Here is a 21,411-nt window from a genome sequence, read left to right as displayed (position 1 = left end):
GGAACCCTTCCCAGTGGTGAGGATAGTCATCTTGCACTTATCCAGTCCATCCTGTCTTGCACTTATCCAGTCTCTACTGTATTACAGCGATCGAACTAGTTAAGTTTCTCATGTCCGTGATTTTGTGACGTTCTACTACTATGGATTAGGTGGAGCTAACACCCTAGTTCCTTTGCTATAGTCTTCTCTAGTTTGTGGACACTCGGCTACTTGACATGTTCACTGCCGTGGGGGTCACCGATGACCCACACCACGAAAAATGCATTAAACACCACTATATAACTTACCTCATCCGCCGTACGCGCCACGAACAAAATTCCACAATACCAAATACGCTAATTTCCTCAAAGGAACAAACCTCGACAGAGAAATCTGAGCTGTAGGTCCCGGTCGCTAATGACTCAGAAGTCGAAGCAACCTCCAACCCCCATATAAAGTAACAAAAAAATTGGCACGTTGGGGAGTCTAAGCGAACCGCTCTGGATAAGTACCAGACGGGGATGGCCGCGAGGGCTGTAAGAGAGTCGCATCTTGACACGGGGTAGGCACGAGAAGGGAGTGGGGGGTAGGTATCGCAATTACGCAAATTGCGGCTCTGTTCTCGCCTCCTCCGGGCTCGACGACCGCGGAAGAGCGTCGAGACGAGCAGCAGAGGCTGAAGGATGGTGTTACAAGGAATGCCCGACGTTTGCACGTACGGCTCACGTACACGGGAGCTCTCTCGGTGGTTCGTCGGCGATCGGTCCCCGTTCGAACGAGCAATTTGAATGAACGACACGAAGAGCGAGTTTGTTGTCGGAGATCCGAAAGGGCTACCGTTCCCCCACGGTGCGCGCGCCTGCGCTCATCGAGGTGGCTCGTCCGGCGTGAGACCTCACTCCGGAACGAGAGGAATCGCTTTAAGAGCGATGAAAAATGCTGTTTATATCGGGGAAACTGGTTGAACGGCGCTCGCCTCGCGACGCCAGCCACCAAGCGCGTGCCTGCTGCGGTCTTATTAGTGCTGATCAGCCGGGACGATAAATTTATGTGCCTGGCCAGGATATATATGCCGCGAGGCATCGTCACGCGGACGAATAAAAAAGAAAACCCGAAGCGGTTCGCGCCGGGGATCCCCATAGGTTTCTGCCTCGATTCTGTCTCCGCGGGCATGTCGCGGCCGTTTTTGCGTTTACGCCGCTGCACGCGCCGGCGCGACGGTGCGCCTAACAGACAGAGACCGACAGAAAATCTATCAGGTCTTTCAGCGAAACCAGCGGTTGCACCGCGGCTGGAATTTCTAATGCCGGCGCGCGCCAGTTATGTCGAGCACGACGATTGGCGAGAAATCGTTTTATAGATTGTTGCTTCGTTTTTGTCGCGACGAATCTGTCCACCACCTGTCCCTCCCCTTGTGCACTGTTAAATCCCCGATTGCTTGCGTTACGCACGGGGAGATTACGCTCCGTTTTTCGTCATCTCTATCAAACTTTTCCGTGACACCTGACCTTTCGAGCGAATGCAGCCGCGATGGACTGATAAAGTTTTCACGAGAGAAGAGGTGCGTCGTGGCAGTGATTTTCCTGGACAAATTAGCGTGTTCCACGCATGTCGTTATATTAGGGGTTCGTCCCCAGGTGGCGTTGGCGTAGACTTTACTAGTACCATAGAACCCAAGAGCAATCTTCCTTGCAATTGTTCGTGACTAGAGTCTTACGGGGATTCCAAGTACTTACCTCGATGGAACGTAAAATGGAGAGGGCTTGTCTATCTATTCTCTTTTTTGATCGGCATATGGTGGTGTATACCTTCGATCAATGGGCGGAAGGGTACAGGGATCGGACGGGAGTATAGACAAAGCGGGAAACACCTTACACAAATCATAGATTTATTCATGATTTAAATACAACGCTTTGTCTCTTACGTTAGGTTTCACAATTACAGTAAAGTCTCCATAAGTGTACAAATATCTCTACCATAAATGCACAGAAACTACTAGGGCGTATACCTTTGGGAGGTCAAGGAGTTCGATCACCGAGCAGTGTTTACATGATCGTGTAAAAGTAAGTTTACACACGCATTTTATACATTACAAAATGAAAACATACAATACAAACTTACACAGAACAATGATGGCAGATTTGACTTCCGTCCCACTGACACAGTATATGAACTCAATGGTACGTAAAGAAGTGACACTGGCGCCGCCGGTAGTCCGGGCGCGAATTAAAGTCGGGCTTCATGTTCACAAGAATAGAGCTTGGGGGACCCTGTAGTGGACTCGTCAGTAAGGCTATCGAACAGGCCCTTACATATGACTGTTAGGCGGGACTGAGTGCTTGTGAGAAACGCACGGACCGCGCGGTTTCCCTCTGGTGGTGAGGAGCGGAGGTGTCGTTACAGATGCGCTTTGAAATTGTGTGCCCCGACGAGTTAAGCTCTCCAAAGTCAGGTTAGGTCTGGGTTAGGTTCTTCTAAAAAACAAAACGCATTAGTAAGTTGTTGGCACCGTTCTCCAGTACAACTTGAGTTACCCTTTTCTTTTAAATCCCGTGCCTCGAAGAGTTAAGGTCCCCAAAGTCGGGGGTAGCGTTGCGAGCGTGAAACCGCTCACCAGGGGCGTATTAACGGTGGTGCCATAACGCGGGCGTTTATTTCTCTATCGGCGGCATGCGTTGTAAGGCAGCGAGCTGCACGGCTGGTTGAAAACGATGGAAATTTATACGATGCCGATAATTAGCGAGCCGAATCGACTCTCGGGGAGGAGTACAGCAGCGGCCGCGGTAATCGCCGTAATTTATGCCCGCTCCTCAGGATATAAGCTCGTTGAGATAGGCCAGGAGCGTAAAAAGGCTCACGGCGAAAATGTCGCCCAATTAACGGCGAATTGGAGCGGCCGAGGTCGCGCGTACGTGCGCACATCGCCATTCATGTCCGTGTGTTTGTTTGCGTACACGTGTTTCCTGAATGTATCTATACAGGGTGATCCTGTGCGATTGAATTTCTACGCGTTTCCGGATTTTTCTCGGCAAAATCTACAGGATTACGTAAAAGAAACTCAAAAATTGTACGTCCGCCAAAGTAAAGTGCAGCCAAAAGTAGTCGATATTACATATTACATATCCATAACGTTGTAACCGTTGGATTCTTAATATAAAAACTTCCATTTTTGTGTTCTAGGCATCAAAAGCTACTAAATGGTATTAAAAAGAAGTCAATAATTTCGTGTGCCCAAAGTAAAGTTTAGCCTTTCCGAATACGAACAAAGTAAGGTTCAAGCAAAGAAATGAAGTTCACACGAAATTTAATAAAATTCTTGTTTAAATAAGTAATTTAATATCTTTCGATACGTTATAAAAATTCACTTTTAGCTATAGTAACGTTAATTCTTTGCATATTGAAATATAAAGTGAATATCGTAGTTCAATTAATTTTAATAAAAAACTGTTTAAAGACCCTGTGTCCTAAAAAATCCAAGTGTTCGTATAATTTTGATACGCAGTGTACTTCGCGACGTCGCGTTACCTGGATATCCGGATATCCGAATAGTCGCCAAGCCCTATCGGTAAGATTGCACGCGTATCCGTACTTTTGCGATCGTTTCCCGGAACAGTAATATAAAATCGACCACCTTGTATATAAATACATCCAGATATTCTTAAACATTCTTACGCGCGTGCAGGTACGGCGAGGACGAAGGCGAATAGCGGACGCCTTAACGAGTCGCTCGCGCAAAAGCCGCCGCTGCGCCATTAGCGAGCGAGCAAGTGAACCGGGCTTAAATAGCGCGAGCGTTCAACCGAACGGAGGTCCGGCCTCGCCGCGCCTCCCTTTTGAACTTCGAGCCACTTTTACGATTTTATTATTGGCTCTTACGCTCGCTATATTTATGCGACGTCGCGTGATATTTTCCACGGGGCAACGCGTCGACTTTAATGGCGCCCTCCCCCCGTGGACGCTAACCGTCGCAGGACCCTCTCAGGAGCGACGCATTGCGTAGTTGCGCTAATAACGCTTCGACCGCGCGGAACTTAATTAGGAGGCTACGAACAACGACGGGGAACGACTGGCCGCTATTGCGCCGCGTCGTTTACCATCCGGGAATACTCGAGATTTCCAATTCCAGCGGATTCCGTGCACGCATTCGCTCGGTAATTTAGTTGTCTGTTTTTCAACGTTGATTAAGCCACGAGGGAACGAACAGGGGCGTTAGGTGTTTCTATCCGGTTCCCCGGCACGAATTAGGTGGCCGTTGCGACGAGCATTCGAATCTCTCGAGGAGATCCTTATCTCTTTGAATATTATTCGACGTCTTGGTTAACCTTGAAATTCTTTATCGGCCTTGATAACTCTGGCGTGGCCTGAGTATCTCGGAAGCCTCGGATGCTTCGGCTCGAACGGTAATCGTTTATCTGTGATTTTGATGACACGCGCGAATATCGCGAGTTAAATGTGGACTGGCACCGGTACGTTTATGTTACTTGGGTTTAGAGGATGCTGTATAGGATCATGAACACCAGGAGATTAATTTGGGAATAACTCCGAACTCGTCAAGATATTCCAGGCTTTTCGCCATTTTTAGCTCTCTGCACTCTTTGCAAAGGTGACTTTGACCTTTTTCTTGGTCGAAGGTAAATCAGTGCCTGTGAGGAATAGTTTGAGGGCAAAAGGTTAATGCCTGTTTGTACTCAACTTTTATATTCTAGGTTACGTAGGATACTACAGGAGCATAGTTTGTGTACAATACGATAGACAAGTATTGCTACCGACATCAAGAGTAGGGATCTAAAGGAACCTAACCTCTTCAGAGACGATTTAGTTTGTTATTATCACTTGTTTGTTCTGTTTATTATTGACAGTAATTATGATTATATAAAACTGAACGTCTAGATGTGTGGCCAAGAGCATGAAGAGGTTAATTAAGAGGTTATTACACTAACACTTGATTATTAACTATCTACAACATTTTCTATATCCAGTGATACATCTCTTCCTCTTCTTTTGTTTTGCAGCCACTTCGCTTCTTTCGATTTTTACACGTCTTTTGTACTTATTTTCTATAGGAACTTAACTTCAAATTTTAACATCTTATATTATATCGCATATAAAAAATATTAAATTACAAATACCGTAAGTTTTACCTTCTGTGGCCATCTCTGCAGCACGTGGTTGTATGCACTTCGAGGTTATATTCACTCGCACGTGGCGTTTCTACACACACTGTTTCCAACCACGTCCTTTACTTTTCCTTTCACGTAGCCCCTGGGCCCATAATCATTTGCTGGTAGAATAAGTAATTCATTACAGAAGGATTTCTCATACATATTATTATTAATAAGTGAATACAATAAGTGATTACATTAGCACTTCTTAAGGGTGCGCAGGAGCCAGAGCCATACTCCGAGTTGTCAGGTCAGCGACAGGTGCGGAAAAGGTAAAAAACTCCGGGGCAAGGACAGAGAGAGCGATACAAGAATTGCAGGAGAGACGAGGACATGGCGATTAGGCTAGCATGATTTTTTTCCAGGATATTGAAGCAAAGAAGCAATATTTTCTAATAATTCTGGTTTAAAAATATTCCTTATACCTTGACGCACACCACTGCAAAGCCTGATTTTACAATTTCGGCCTTAAAACTTTATAAACAATAAAATGAAGATAGCAAACGTACTTTTATTGAGTGATTTATTGGTGAGAGGCCCTCCGCAATGGTACCAACCTATGGGCATGAAGTGTGCTCATATATGGTCCTATACACTATACAGTAATTGTCAAAACCCTAGGCTTCGAATAAATCTGAAGTATGCCGATAACTTTGGATTTATTCGAAGCCTAGGGTTTCGCCCATCTCTGGCCCTCTACATATGAAACTCCTACAAATACATATTTGTATACTTACTTATCTAAATATATCATTAAAGAGTATGCAGCATAACCTCTATTTTGTTCTATATCTTAAGAACAGCTTATCAGTAGACTGTGGATGATTATACATCAATAGCAACTGGAAATATGTAGAAATGTAGTAAAAGATGTATAAGATATCAATAATAAAATACACGTTAGGGAGTTCAGAAGACAAGAAGAGACACTTTCATTTAAATTTCATTTTTGTATCTGATATCTATACAAATTTGAATTTGTACTACATAGTATACAAGAAATATAAATTTGCATTAATATGTGTACGTATTTAATTTTTGTTAAAATATAACGTGTAACCGATAAGATATCGACATAGACAGTTCTCGTGTGATCTTAACATTTTTGTTTAGGAGTCTTGGCAACTAAAAGCAAGAATCCCTGGGAAATTTTTGCAACAAAGTTGCCAGCTCCTGATTGGAGCGGTAAATGGTGAATGGTTGGAATCTTGAGGCCGTCGCTAGGTAGCTGTCGATGATTAGCGATAGCATGTAGCGAGAAGATTATGGTTTCGTTGATACAGACTCCTGCGGATGCTAGGATGCTGTTACTGTTTTCTTTTGCGCGCATTCATTGGTCGTAATGTAACGTATTTATAAGTGTTCTAACCAGTCTCCGTGTTAAGATGTTGGGAAGGATACTGATTGCAATTGATGTGTACAGGATGTTCTTTTATTACCGCGATTCGCTTTGGCAATGGATTCGACATTTAGCAATATTGAATAGCAAATAAATTACGCAGATGACATTATATTAGTCGTGACTAATCAGTTTTGTATAATATTTGGACTTCACGTTGTACATTAACAAGAAATAATTATTGGAAGTTGTAGTATATTATCTCTAAATAATTCAAACGAGTCAACAGACTCTAAAAGAAGGTATAAATTTTTATTGTTCGGTAATTGCTTTGACCTTTTAACTTCTTTCGAATATATATAAGGGCAAATCCAGAGAACTTTTATATTTGCAGTTTTGCGCTTTTATTTAACGTTATTTTCTAATGTTACCAAATTTTAACTACCATATGGACGTTTTTAGTGGAAGGTATGATAAAAACATTTTAGGCCATATCTCGAGGTAGAAACGTCCGACTGAGTCGCGCAAGATGCCATATTAAAGATAATCAAATTTCCAGCAATTGCTTCTAACATTGTTTTCCAATCGGTTCAATAGTTTCAGTGTTGCGGGCTAATATATATGAAAATCTGCTATATTTCGGCTAAAATAAAACACGAACATTTCTTCCATCGCCATGTAAAAATAGCCACTGTCAAATTATGTCCAGTTACTTATTGTTCGCCTATAGATCGCACTTTTACGAAGAAAAGAAGCTTCTGTTGAATAAAATCTATGGATAAATACCTGAGTTACGAACAATTGAGTAAAGGTACAAAAATTCCAATTTTACTCTGTTTTCGTATTTTTCTCCTATTTATATAGGAAACGTTAATTTTAATAAAAGTACACATGATTATGATACAATTAAACGTGGCACATGTCTGTACTTTACATTATATTATATATATTTGTATTTTATATTTTTACATTAAAAATATAATGCTACATAATTTTCTTCCTTAATTCATTTCGATTAGAAACACGATTAGAAATAATTTTGGCCTTTTCTTTGTCTTCTGTTCTTCTTTGACACCATTTCTCTGATGAACCAAATGTAGTCTCCCAACCAAAGCTGGGTAAAATACGTATTTTAAATAGTAAATAGTAAATAAATATTTTATTTCGGATCATGCATGTATTTTTAAAAATAAAATGTTTCATTTGTTATCAAAAGTATTTAAAATGATACTTTAAATAATATTTTATTTGAAAAACACTGAAAATATTTGTGTCATAGTTCGTAATATTTTATTTATTTAATTTATTATCAACAAATAAAATATTTTTATTTTACTAAATTATAGTGTAAAATATATTTATTTTGGTAATCTAAAACGAACGAAGCACTTTTCCTCTGCATTATAATCATACATTCAATGTAGTTCTTCAATGAATACTTGTATTAAGAATCTTGAATAATAATCTTCATAAAGTGAGTGATGGAATGGGATATTTTTCAATCGCAAGAAATCATAATATTTGCAAGAAATAGTTTCTTCATCTGTGTATCATATATATATACAGTTTATTTTCAAGTTAAGAACTATGGAAAGTATTTTATTTTATGCTTTATGTTATTAAAATGAAACATATTTTATGTGTTAGATTATCAAAATAAAATATTAATTTTTACTCTTAACTATGGATTACCAAAATAAAATATTTATCTTTATGCTTCAACTATGGATTACCAAAATAAACTATCGTATTTTACGTTTCACATTATCACAGTAAAATATTTTATTTGCTGAAATTTTGTACTCTATTTGAAATACTATTTTATTTCAATTCGGAAGAATCTATTATTTAGAATAGTATTTAAAATATTTTCTCTACAAATATTACCCACTTCTGCTCCCAACGTTCTTTCATACCAATATCCTTGATAGCGCTGTTGAATAGTCTCGATACCTTGGTGAAACTTTAACGACAGAATCAACTAACAGCGGTGTAAGTCGAGCCCGAAACAAAGGTCGCCAGATCCCTGAATCACCGCTATATTTTGACGGTTCAAATAATCCGCCGAGGCGCGAAAATAATTTCACCGGCGCGTTCGGTCGCGTTCGTGCAGTTCCGCTTCCGCGAGCGGTCAGCCTAATCTTCGGGCGTCGTTTCTCGGATCGGCGCGCATACGCTTCGTATCACTCCTGTTCTATAATTAAAGCCGCCTCGATCAAACAAACCTTCCGGCGGAGACTCGCCGAATCCACGTGAACCGGGAGAGCCCGTCTCGCGAATAATTGCATTTAAACTTCTCTAATCAAAACGTAATTGCCGACACGGCGGAACGCGGCACCGGTTGCTCGCAGCGAAATCAAATCAAGCGTCGCTGGGTCGTGTCGCGACGCTCGGAAGAGTTCGTCGAGTCTCGTATGAGCGGTACACGTCTCGTCTGTTTGACCCGAACGACGAATACAGTTGACGCAGGCAGTTAGCGCGACCGAATCGGTTTGTTTACATCGCAGTGATAACTCGTAAGTCGATATACGTTTTAGTGCACGTTCTCTCAGCGATCGCGTTGTTACCTTCCTGCTTGGATCGCGTACGATTTTTCATCGCGCCGCGATCCGCGGTAGATCAGTGGTTGATCGTTGCCCGCGGGCCACGCATTGCAGCGTTGTGTGGCACGCGAGGTAAGAGTGGTTTTTCATTCAGATTTTATGTCAGGATTGGCAAATTGTTGTTTTGGGCTCTAGAGAACAGTATAATTTATTCGGAGCCGTTGATGTAAATTAATGTTTGAAAAATGAATACAGTTATGCTTTGTGTTTATGTTTACGGAACGTTCTAAGACGAAGTGACGTGCTTGAGTTCTCGTCTCTGTAGATTTTGCGTCTAAATCGATTGAAATTGTTTTTAGATTATGAAATACTTTAGAACTTTGTTAGAACTGAAACAGGAAATATGGTTAAGTATGTTTATTGTATTTTATATATGAGAACATGTTAAGAATTTTGTTTCAGTTTTAAGAAAGTTAGATACTTTTTGGCTTAGGGTGGTAGAGCAATTATTTAATATAGATTTGATTTATTATTTAACACATTGCCTACTGCACTCTTTTTTGTTGTTGTCCTCAATGTGTTAACAAAACAGCTTTAATTGGAGCTGCGAAAGCTTCGATTCGATTATCAAAGAAATATGCTTACATGTATTTTAGTATAAAATATAAATGTTAAATTGTCAAATTTGAATATTTTATAAATACTCAGATTTTCTATTCTAGATTCAAAATCATTTTTATTTTACTTTCGTTTACCTCTGTACTACGTCCAATTTGAAGACAATTCATGAACAATTATATTATTATCTATATTACACAATAATTATTATAGTAAGATGAATATTTCAAATGTTACAGAGTGTTCAAACTGTTTTGACATAAAATATAGATGTTAAATTATCAAATTTGTCCCGTTTTAAGAGTAGTTTAAACCAGTCGTCTAGTACTTTAGGAACAATTACAATATATTGTATAGTAGGATAAATATTTCATAAATATTTCAAATGCAGAGTCCTCAAACTGTTAGTCAATAACCATTCCGTTACTGTTCTATTTGTCCCTATTAGCTTCCTTAGTTATTGGTAACGTAAACAAAACGGACCGAATTGTAACTATTAGGAATTTGCTCAAACGCTCATGAAGAAGCGAAAAATATTATTTTTATTATACTTAGGTATTTATTGCTGTATAGAATTTTTAAATTACACATTCTATAAGTATAATAAAAGCTCTTTACTATGATTAGACTCCGGATCTTTATGTATTTATAGGAAATTTGAATGTGCAAGAAACTACAAAATCCAAACAATATGCAATATATATAATATACTATATGCAATGTATATGAATATAAAAAAGATTGAGTGTAAAGTTCATATTATAATATTTGCAGAATAAAATAAATCCCTATTTAGGTTAAATTTTTGTACACACGTTCGCGAAGATTTTATTTTGTATAAAGATCCGCAGTTTAACTATTACATATTTTTATTTCGACTTTACACCCATTATACATTACTTAATCCGAAAATTACTTTCGGCCAAAAAACTTTTGCATGCAACTGTACATACAGATTGTTACATACTAGATCTATTTTATTACACGTCAATTATTGTTCGGATGTTTTCGATGTTCGCTATGTTTAAATCGGCCGTTTTATTTGTTTTCAGGAAAAGTTCAGCGAACCCTGTTGCAGATCGAGTAGTTCCAGTCTTTCTTTCGTGTGTCGCAGATAGAGGCAGGAAACCATTCCCCATCCCAGCAAGCTTAAGTGCAGTCAGGTGCACCGCTCAAGTCATAGTACTTTTGCATCCAGCTTCTCGTACCACTAGTTATGACCGATGGTTACCGATCACGTCGATGATAGGCATCATTTACATATCGACACGCCTGGTGAGTAAAAGGTGAACGACATCAACCCCATTGGCTGCTGTTTGCAAACAACATTGAAATTGCACGATGCTCGGCGACGCATGATGATGGAGTCTCGATGTCCTATTGTGTACCTGAAGGTGTACGTCCACGTGACGTTGAAGTTTAGGAGGGAAATAGGTTTAAAACTTTGTTTTTTTAGTGATCTGCATGAATTGTTTTAGCAAGATAGAAATGTATACAATTTAATGAAACAGTCGCGGTTGTTGCCACAATTATTTCTCGAATACAGTAAAGTCTCCATAATTGCACAAATATCTCTACTATAAATTCATTGAAAAACCATCCCCACCACTGGGAGGTTGATAACATTTTATACATATATTCAAGTAAACGTTGTAATTTTTTAGAAGTATTTCCTCGTAAAATATGGAAGATATCACCTATCGAAGCTCCCCATCAAACGTAACTGTTTTGTGTACGTTCTAGGGGCCACAGTTTTCATTTGAAATCAATAGGGATTTAAATTTACTTTAAAGAAATAACTTTCTTCTATATGAACCTAAATTCCCCACTGAAAAATTTAATATTGCATTTTTAGAGGTGTTTAAAACAAAGAGCATATTTTTTTGCCATTTACTTCTTTTGCAATAAAAACTCCAAATGTCACTTTTGAAGAAGTGCTTCCTATTTTATAATGAAGAAAAATTCATTTATCTCTTGTGCTCCTAGTGATGGTTTCGGTACATTTATAGTAGAGATATTTGTGCATTTATAAAGTCTTTACTGTACTCGAGAAATAATTGTAGCTATTGTAGCAATTGTAGCAACGTGACTGTTACCGCGCAACTTCTCCGCGTTCAGTTTCAAATTTCAATGAATTGTACCCCAAGTACGGGGCAGTCAATTATCATTATTTTTTTTATAATTGCATATAACACCGATTCTTATAACATATCAAATTTTCAGCAATTTTCTAAATTGCATTTTCATATCAATCGAAGAAACTCACATAAAAATCTATATCTTCCATAAGAGTCGTCATTAAAATGACAAAATTTCCCTTTTCGTAAAACTGTGGCGATCAATTTACATCGAAATAGGCTCGTACGGTTCGTGTTCAATGAAATATAAATCAAGCGAAGTTTCGTCGAGATCCAACGTTAAATAAATCCACGGAACAAGTACGTTAAAGGTGAACGACATCGGGCCGGTCCGCCGCTGTTTGCAAACAACGCGACGCTCGGAAGTCGTGCGGCGGTGTTCGTCGACGCGCGATGACGTCCCTATCGCGTTCGTATCTCCCGCGAAGCGTGCACCGACGCTTTTGACGAGGCCGCGCGACGCACAGTTGGACCGAGGCGGTTGTTCCGTGTCACAGTTTTCCGAATCATCGCGCGGACGCTCCCGTTTCCTCAATCGGTTCCGCGGGAGCCCGCAGAGCCCGCGGATACCGTCGCGCGTGCAGTTGACGCGCGTTGTGCCAGCAGTTTTGGCTACCAACGCGTGCGGTATGCGCGATAGGATTGAAAGAAACGTTCAACCTATTCGCGCCACGACGGTTCCGGCGTTCGGATGTGTTCGTACGGCTTCGTTCGCGTAGAAGAGCGTGCGGTAACCTGCGCCCGAGGCCGCGGTTAACTAGTGCGCGGGCGAGAACCGAAGCCGTCCGTCGCGACGCTTTGTTTACGCGCGTATCAGCCGTGACGGGCCGATGATCGGACAGGCGCCCTTGCGTGCACCGCCCGTTATCCGAGCACCTTCCGAGTCGCGATTAGTCGCCTAATCGTCGTGCTAACTCGTACAGTCAGTACGTTACCGCGCGTCCTATCATCGCGACGACAATACCGCTGTCGGCCAGTGATTGCTCCGTTGTTGTGATTACCGATTAGCTAGGAATTTCGCGGCTACTGGAACGATAAATACATGTCTGGTAGTTGGTATTCCTCTGTTGTTGATAGTTTTTTTGCCGCCATTGATTCTAGAGAACGTGGGTATAATAAGTTACGTTGGGTAACCTCGGTACTCGGGTTCAACTTGTTGGGTCGGTGTTAAAAGAGTTGGTAATATAAACAAGTATAGTAACGGATTACGAATAGAGCTGCAGTATAGTGATCTACTTGCGACGTTCATTTGAGTATATGAAAGTGGTCTAAGACAAAATTGGAAAAAGAGTTTATCAGTTATTTCACACTACGTTATTTTAAACTAAATCAATGTAATTTTTTTCAAGAAATATACGACTTAGACCACTCTCATAATTATGGACACATTTGAATGGAGATTTGTTTGGATCAGTTTCATTCTATACTTATATATATATTCTATTATTTCATTCTTATATTTCATTCTATACTTATCCAAACAAAAAAAAGTTTCATTCTATACTTTAAATACAAGTTTGTATACTCGAGAGATTTTTTCTTTCTGGGTTCTCTCTATATGTATGCGAGCTTCCAGGTGTATAATTTTTATAATACTCTTTATACTCGTTCCTGCTGTTTATTATTATTATATCTTTGTAATTGCATTGTATACGTATCTTGATATCCCATCACGAGTGTACGATATCGGTTGATTTGCAATCACAAATGAGCTCGTAAATCATTCATCGTTTTCAATATCTTACTCAATTTAACGAGCACAGACTTTTTTTATAATTGATCTTCATCGTCGTAAACAAGGTTAAGCATTCCACGGTATTTTACCATGCCGCAAAATACGCGATTCGACCATTATTTACACTTCCACCAGCGATTGTGTACATTCTCCGGTAATTGTACGCAATCACGGACTTTTAACTTCCGTTCTAGCACGCATGCTCGAAGGAGGTTATGCCCAAAGACATCGACCAGGAAGGAATACCGATCCTTTAACAAATTAAAGATTGGGGGAAGAATATATTTTTAAGAATATATTAATATATTATTAAGAATGTATTAAAGGGATTTTGTAAATTTTCGTATTACACAATAATAAAAATTAACAATATGCATAACAAGTATGCATAACAATATTTCAGTCCGTAAGAAATTTCTGAAAACAAAAATATTTTCTTAATCTACATAAATGTAGCAATCATTAAGTTTAGCAGTTTTATAATATCTTAAAAATTACTATTTTTATGACTTCTAGAATGAAACAAAATTTGTGGAACATTTGAGATATTGCGCCATTTTGTGAAAAAATGGAGCAGAATTTAGAAAAAAAAAAAATGACAATGCTCAACGATTGCTACATTTATGTAGATTAAGAAAATATTTTTCCTTTTATTTTTCAGATAAATCATGCTAGAGATTATGCTATTAATGTTCAATACAAAAATTTACAAAACCACTTTAACCTCTTCACGCCCTTGGCCACATATGTAAACACTTAGTTTTTTATAATTATAATTACTGTCGATAACAAAAAAAAAAAACAACAATTTGATAATAACAAAAAAGAAAATCGTCCCTGAAGAGGGTTAAGGTATCCTTAATAATATATCCTTCTCCTAATCTTTAATTAATTTAATAAGCGACACAGAAGAAATTGTCAAGAAGGTCTTCTTTTGTCCCTGTCACAGCGTTGTTCCCCCTTAAAAATATCTTTACAAGACATTTGCTACGCTTAAACTACGATTTGAGCTCCAACAGCTTGGAACCAATATTCGATATCAGTTTTGGCCCGAATATCCGACCACGAGTCTCACACGTGGTTGTAGCTTAACACTTGATTTACCGGGAGCCTATTTTTAGCCTTTTTAATTGGAGTATTTAGTTATTCGAATTTCTTTACTCTTTTCACTCTTGTCTACTTACAATGTTCAGTGTTTGGACACAGACTTGGCTTTCAACGTACCCAGTAACAGTATGGAGGAATTATTGTCAGCCTAGATTGGCATATGATACTGTAGAAAATTCTTCTTTGAATTAAAGTCTGTTTCTAAATAGCCCGGTAGATAAAGTGTTAAGGGGTTAAGAAGAGTATCAAAAAAATACCTTTAAGACCAGTCACTTGTTCCATCGCGATAGAAATAGTAACGAACGAACGTCGATAGGTTTAGCGTTAATAAAACAGAATCACTGATTATTCCAGGGTTCATCATGGATTACACGTCGAACATCGCCGCGGTCTTCTAATCTTCTACCGACGGGGAACCGATCCCGATCCGCGTCACGTGCGCGCGTGTGCCATCCGCGCGTCTGCCGGCGACCGATCGCCGCTCGCGTGGTTCCGTCGCGAGTTAGTGTGTGTTCTCAGTGTGTGACCTCCCATGCCGGGAAAACGTGACGATCCGGCGCAAGTGACACGCTCCGAGGTTCGAGGGGTCGACGATCAGCAGCCTTAATCCGGTGAGTGGCCTTTGTTCCTCTCCCGTCGCGCTTTCATCGCGGTATTTCGCGTTTCCCGGAATTCCCGTTGCCGGTCGATTGTTTTGGAGCGTGAAAGGTACGCGCGACGGCCTTCGCTGGTTGGATATCCGTGTCAAGCCGAGTTCTCGGCCGGAAATTCTTATTTCTCGACGGTGTGCCGTACTTTCCAGGCGGGCGCTTCCAGTGTTTTGGTGATTGATACCTCTGCCCGCTATTGGGCTAGGTTTGTCGTCGAGCGAATCGGAGATAGTGATCGGGGAGCCGAATGACGATTTTATTTATGTCATTTTATGAAATGAAAATGACGCTTTTGGTAGAAAAGTAGAGATAGCTAAATGGCTGAAGCAGGCTATTGAGTTTAGGCTCTGCGCCCTCTGCCTCTCAATGGAGGTTTGGCCAGAGAACTTTGTTTAAGTGGGCATTTCACTGTGAACGCACAAAAAAAGCATATTTTCAATAATTTTTTTCTTCGGAATTATTGCATAAAATTGAATAAATGTTTTTTCTCTTTCAGATTACTCAGTGGTTCGTTAGAGACACGCGTCGTACTTTTAGTGACATCATGTTCATTTTGAAAACAGAAAACACGGGACTTCGAATCAGAATTATTTATGTAAAAATAGCTTGTCGAATAGGCGATGTAACAATTATGATTTCGAATGATCGATTATAAAAGAGTCTAAATTTTGACAGAAACGTTTAAATACTAATGATTTTTTGAAATTTAAAATACGATCGTATTTCCAATTGTTCCTTTGTGTTTTAAATATTTAGTTTACGAACTTCCCATTTAAAAGTTCTTAAATTATTGTTCCAAGTCCACAGATAGCGATGTCGTATTTTTATCTTCTAAAACCGAAGAAAATACAACATTTTACTCGAAGCTAGATAAGTTTATTCGTATTTTAAATGCTGTTTCTCAAAACCGTTAAGTTTATCTTTCCTTTGTTACATTGTTGGGTCAGGGACATCGCGTTTAATCTTCTGTTAAAATTAGCATGTATTACAACTTAACAAATATCATGGGCAACTTTACACCGAGAAGTCGTGACAATACTGCGCACCGTGAGACATCGTTACACGAAAATCTCGACGACGCGTTTGCGTCATCCAAACCCGAGAGTATCACCTGTTAAAAATCACCTTGAATATCGTAAACATACATACGAGCAGCGATTAAAATTCTCGAACGATTTTGCGGAATCATCGGATTAACCACCCGGCTAATAAACAACGTAGAACCGCGCCTGAAAATTCCGCGTTTCTTTAAAAAAAAAAAAAAAGAAAAAAAAGAAAGAAACAGTGATCGAAAACAGAGCCCCTCGATCGTGTCGTTATCGTTTTCAGCGCGTGTACGCGACGGAAATGATCGGTCGTCGATCGTAAATGTCCATCGAATGATTCGAGCATGTTGCAGTACGGCTGGTCGATCCATAAACGAGCCCGTATACGTTCCCCGGCGATCGATACGATGATCGTTCGGTTTTCTACGATCGACGTTATAGCACGACACGATCGTGGAAGCGTTTCGAATCTAGGCCCCGATGCTCCTCTCTATCGGCCGAGCGAGGTGTATCGAAGCAGAGTGAGGCGATAAGATAGCGGCCGGTTATCGACTCGCTTACACTTAGTTCACCTGCGTCCTAAGTACTCTTATCTCGGCCTTTTATCTGTGACCTCTGCTCTGCACGGCGCGGTTGATATCGCGCGAGACACGAAACGTCTGGACGTATGCACGACCATACCTTCGCTATAACGTCTACATCGCAAACGGTGCACCGACCCACCTACCTTCACGCACGCTCGTTCCAATTTTCAGGATTGGCTCTGTCCTCGCCCCCTCTGTAGCCCCCCTCCCCCCCCTCCACGTTTCTTTCCCTCGGTTGCGGTCTTATTCGCATTCCCCGCCATGCAGATCTTACCTTTCCCCTCTGCCCTCCACTTTGGTTTCTCTCGCCGTCTCGCTCCCTTTCCATCTCGTTCTCTCTCTCTCTTTCTCTCTCTCTCTCTTTCTCTCTCCGCGTTCCACGAAGATGCGATCTTGTCCACCCGGACCACGCCTTCGCGACGTACAGAGAGCAGCGTGCGTCGATCTCGTTTCGAGACTCGCGTGTGTCGTTTCTTCTTATTTCAACGGGAGACGAGGAACGCGACCGAAGAGGAGAAAAAGGGCCAAAGTATCGGGGCACGGGTACCACCACCAGGCGCGAGCCGTGCCGTGGCCGCGCGGGCCGCACGGCACGCGGGACGCCGATCCTGTGGTACCTTTGCATTCCGGTTTTTTCTTTTTTTTTTTTTTGGTCAATTTGCGTCCTCGTAAATTTTTGAAATGCGCGCTGGTTCGATAGCGGTAACGATGAATTGCTTGTTGGCGTTTTTGAATTATTCTCTAGATCAGTGCTTCCCAACGTAAGGCCCACAGGGGCGGGGGGGGGGGGAGGCAATTTAAAAATTTACTTTCTGTGTTTGTTCAATAATTTTCTAGCGATTATTTCTTAAAACTTATCATTTGTGTTTCTTTAGTGAACATTTCCATGTTTAAATATTCAAAATTATGTATATATCGAGGGGGAGGGGGCATTTTGGAAAAGCTTAGGTGGGGCATAGCATGAAAAAGGTTGGGAAACACTGTTCTAAGACTGCATATATATTGTTACCTAATCAATAAATCATCACAAAATATTTACGTATCTTTAGTAAAATATTGTATATTTATATATATTGTTATATGTATTGTATATGTATCTTATTACATACATTATATACATTGTTACCTAATCAATAAATCATCACAAAATATTTACATATCGTTATTTTTATATTATTTTGTTTGCGAAAAGAATCACAATCATAAATGGGATCGTGAATGAAAAAAGTTTAAGAAGCCCTGCAGTCTAAATCATGTTTCTGCCGAGTCGTACCAGCATTGAATACATTTTAGCATTAACCCTTTCAACCTGGCTGGTTTCTATTTGCATTTATTCGTTCAGCTTTTAGGTGCAAACGAAACTATTGACGGTGCAATCAAGTACAAACGAAACACTATCATTTTCTATACGAAAAAATTAATTTTTGAAAAGTCGGGTGCCAGGTTCACACGGCTCGGCGAGCGCCTTAGCAACGCTCCTGAGCGCGTGGTCCACGCGGCCGTTGGCGGTGGTTGGTTCATTGCGGAGGTCTCGACACTTTTGCAAAGTAAATCTCGTTTCGTCGCGAGCGCATCGTCCTCTTCTATTTAGTGGAAGGACTTCCGTCACCGTTGACGTTCCTCGTCGCGCTTGGATGCGTCGCAAAAAATCGACCGCGCTCGGGTGGAACGTCATAACCGCGCTCGCTACGTGTTTCTTGTCCAGGCCACGATGATTTCTCGTCCCCTCGTCCACCGACACGTCGTGCATGTTTCTTATAGCCGAGTAAATCCTCCGCTGTACCACCAATCCGCGAGCCATTTTTTGCCACGTGGAGAACCGGAGACCGGGGATCGTACGTTATTCACCCGATAACGTGATATTTTGATTTCAGCGCGGCGACAGGTGTACGCGAGCGGGCGCACGCGGACTTCTTGTTGCTCGCGATTCGCCCTCCTGGCACGGAGGATTTTATGGTTACATCGATAATTTACGATCGGTCCGGAAAAGTAGCGAGAGCGTGAAATAATCTCCTCCATCGCGAGCCAGAAAAGTCTTTATCGGTCGTCTTTTAAACTCTTACGTCGGGATTCTGGTTTGTTCGGATAAAATATCGGGCTTTTTGCTGATTGCGGGCATCCTAAACCGCTTAAGATCCGAAGATGGTGCGTTCAAAGTTGTGCGGATGTAACGGATGATACCGTGCTCGGTAAAAACAGGAGGTGATGATTGGAGCAACTTGTGTTTCTTTAGAGATCGTTTGATTGAGGTGGTTCGAAAGTGGTTTATATTTAAGAATTTTTGTTTTAGATAAACGGACAATTTTTTGGTGATAAGTTTAAGGGTGTTCGTATGAACATGTGCATGTGTTGCAATTTTTGTATTTAAACGGTCTCCGTTGAGCAAAATTACTCCAATTTTCTCACTTTTCTGCACTTTAAAACGATTTCTGTAGCAGCAGTAATCATATTCATATTTATAATGTCTTGTGTTATGGTTGATTTTAATGTTATTTTGATTCACCTATTTTCCCCTCGAAGGTTACTCTACGATATTCTCCGCGATTAATATTAGTTTAGCGTTTTTTAATTATACCTATCCATATTGATCGCTTAAGGGTTATTCTAGTCTAGAACGTCAATTCTTAGTTCTCTTTGAGAATTGTTTATTTATTCTATGTAGAAGGAATTTTTATAAACGCTTTTGCAAGAAAAGTCACGATTAGTGCCTTCCAATTACTATTAATTAATTTTAACAACTTTTGCCACCGATTTTGGCACATGAAAGTAGTTCAAAATAATTAAAAGTAATCGAAAGACAGTAATCATAACTTTTAACAATTGCTGTCCATGTAATTGCAATTACTTGCAAGTAATTAAAAAAGTAGTTGTAATTACTTTTTAATTACTTTTAGGTATTTTTAACTATTTTGGGATACCTTTTAATTAATTTCTGGGTAGTTGTACGTAATTATTAAAAAGTAATTGAATTACTCAGTAATTAAGAATAAGGTATTGCATAATTACTAAAAACAAAGTAAGCAAGAATTACTTAATTTATTACTTTCTAATTCAAAAGTAATTATTCCAAATTGTGATAAATACAAAAGTAATCATTACTTGCGATTACGATTAAAACCCAATGCTGGCATACTTGCTTCTTGAAAATGAATGTCATTTTTGCACATTGTACACATTACCGACAAAGATAACAAAAAATTCAAAAAAAAAAAAAAAATAGATATTTTGAAAGTTCTAGAATAGCGCCTTAAGCATTAATAAATCAGAAGAAATGCCAGGTTGCCGAGCAAGTTGTCCAACTTTTCAAGACAGTTTGAAAAATCTCGTATCTTCCACTGACCGTCGCGCAGGGAATGACTTAATCCTCGATGTTCCTCCATGTTCGCAGAGTATTAAAAGAGTTCATACCGTTTCGGCTCTACTTAATTGCGTCCTGTACGGGCAATCAACTTATTTTCTGACAAGTAAATCAAAACAACGATATCTGAGGAGATAGTTGCAACATGTCGATTGCTCGGAGAGGGTTCGATCTTTTTACGAACGGACGTTGAGATCCTTGCTCAGCCGATACAACGTGATATTTTGATCTCAACTCGGCGACAAGTGTACACGCGTGCACGTGAAGTTCTTGTTGCTCGATGATCGCGTTCCCAGCGCGCAGGGATTTTATGGTAACATTGATAATTTACGATCGCGTTGGAAAATCCGCGAGAGCGTGAAGTAATCTCCGTCGCCGTGAGCCAGGAAAGTTTTATCGGGCGTCGCGTCGCTTATCCCGGTGCGTCATTACCTCGATAGCCGTGCGTGTATCGAAAAAGAAGGCTTATCGAGAGTCTTCCAGGAAATGCAACGAACACGTGATAGCCGGAAAACGAAATCGTATCTGATCACAGCTCCAATGGCGCTAACGCTCCGTTTTCTTTCCTTTTTTCCACTCTGGCTGTGTTCGATGTGTTTGCGCGCGCATCGGACACGTGGAACCTCGATTGACAGGAAAGACGCGAGTGTTTGCCTTGCTCTTGTCGAACGGTTCGATCGATCGTAGCAATCGATCTATGTATGGTGTGTGGACATGACCGGTGATACACGATTTTTCGTGAGACGCACGCGCGATAGCGTAATCAGTCATCGAGTTGCGATTGATGGAATTCGATGATACAGGAAAGATATTGTTCGGTGTTTGTTACGACGAAAACGTGTTAAATTGTTGGTCGAAGGCGAATGGCTGTGTTTATTGCTCGGAGAGTTTTATTGGGCTCTAAATTCCTTGGGGTTAGGTGGGTTAACAACTGCCGTATCTTTTGATTAGCTTTAATACAAGGTTTACGGAGCTTGGGTATTTTGACCCATTTCCACATGGTGGGAAATACGATAAAGTTGTTAATGCATACGCTGTCTTCACGGAAGTACTGTCTGAGTATGTTTAGACCTAGCTTTTGTTAGACACTATCACGCGAGTGGCTGCGAATATTTTGTAATTTACAACTAAAAATTCAATTAATGGTTATTT

General features: G+C 40.3%; 1 protein-coding gene across 9 annotated transcripts in view; it reads left to right on the top strand.

The window, feature by feature from the left end:
* The window catches only part of LOC128879548 (uncharacterized), a 533,296-nt gene that overhangs the window by 44,188 nt on the left and 467,697 nt on the right, over positions 1 to 21,411 (top strand). For 3 of the 9 annotated variants that reach the window (XM_054128802.1, XM_054128807.1, XM_054128803.1), the window contains exon 1: positions 10,314 to 10,916. In XM_054128802.1, coding sequence (XP_053984777.1) covers positions 10,644 to 10,916 — 273 coding nt within the window. In that variant the 5' untranslated portion in view covers positions 10,314 to 10,643. Of the gene's footprint in view, positions 1 to 8,484; positions 8,997 to 9,021; positions 9,156 to 10,313; positions 10,917 to 12,053; positions 12,959 to 14,975; positions 15,233 to 21,411 lie in introns of those variants that run through there. The other 6 variants (XM_054128810.1, XM_054128805.1, XM_054128804.1 and 3 more) reach the window with 6 other exon arrangements.

This window comes from Hylaeus volcanicus, chromosome 7 (genome assembly GCF_026283585.1).
Source record: "Hylaeus volcanicus isolate JK05 chromosome 7, UHH_iyHylVolc1.0_haploid, whole genome shotgun sequence".
NCBI classification, from domain to species: Eukaryota; Metazoa; Arthropoda; class Insecta; order Hymenoptera; family Colletidae; genus Hylaeus; species Hylaeus volcanicus.
Note: the sequence above shows the minus strand (reverse complement) of the source record. Positions and strands in the feature narration are given on the sequence as shown.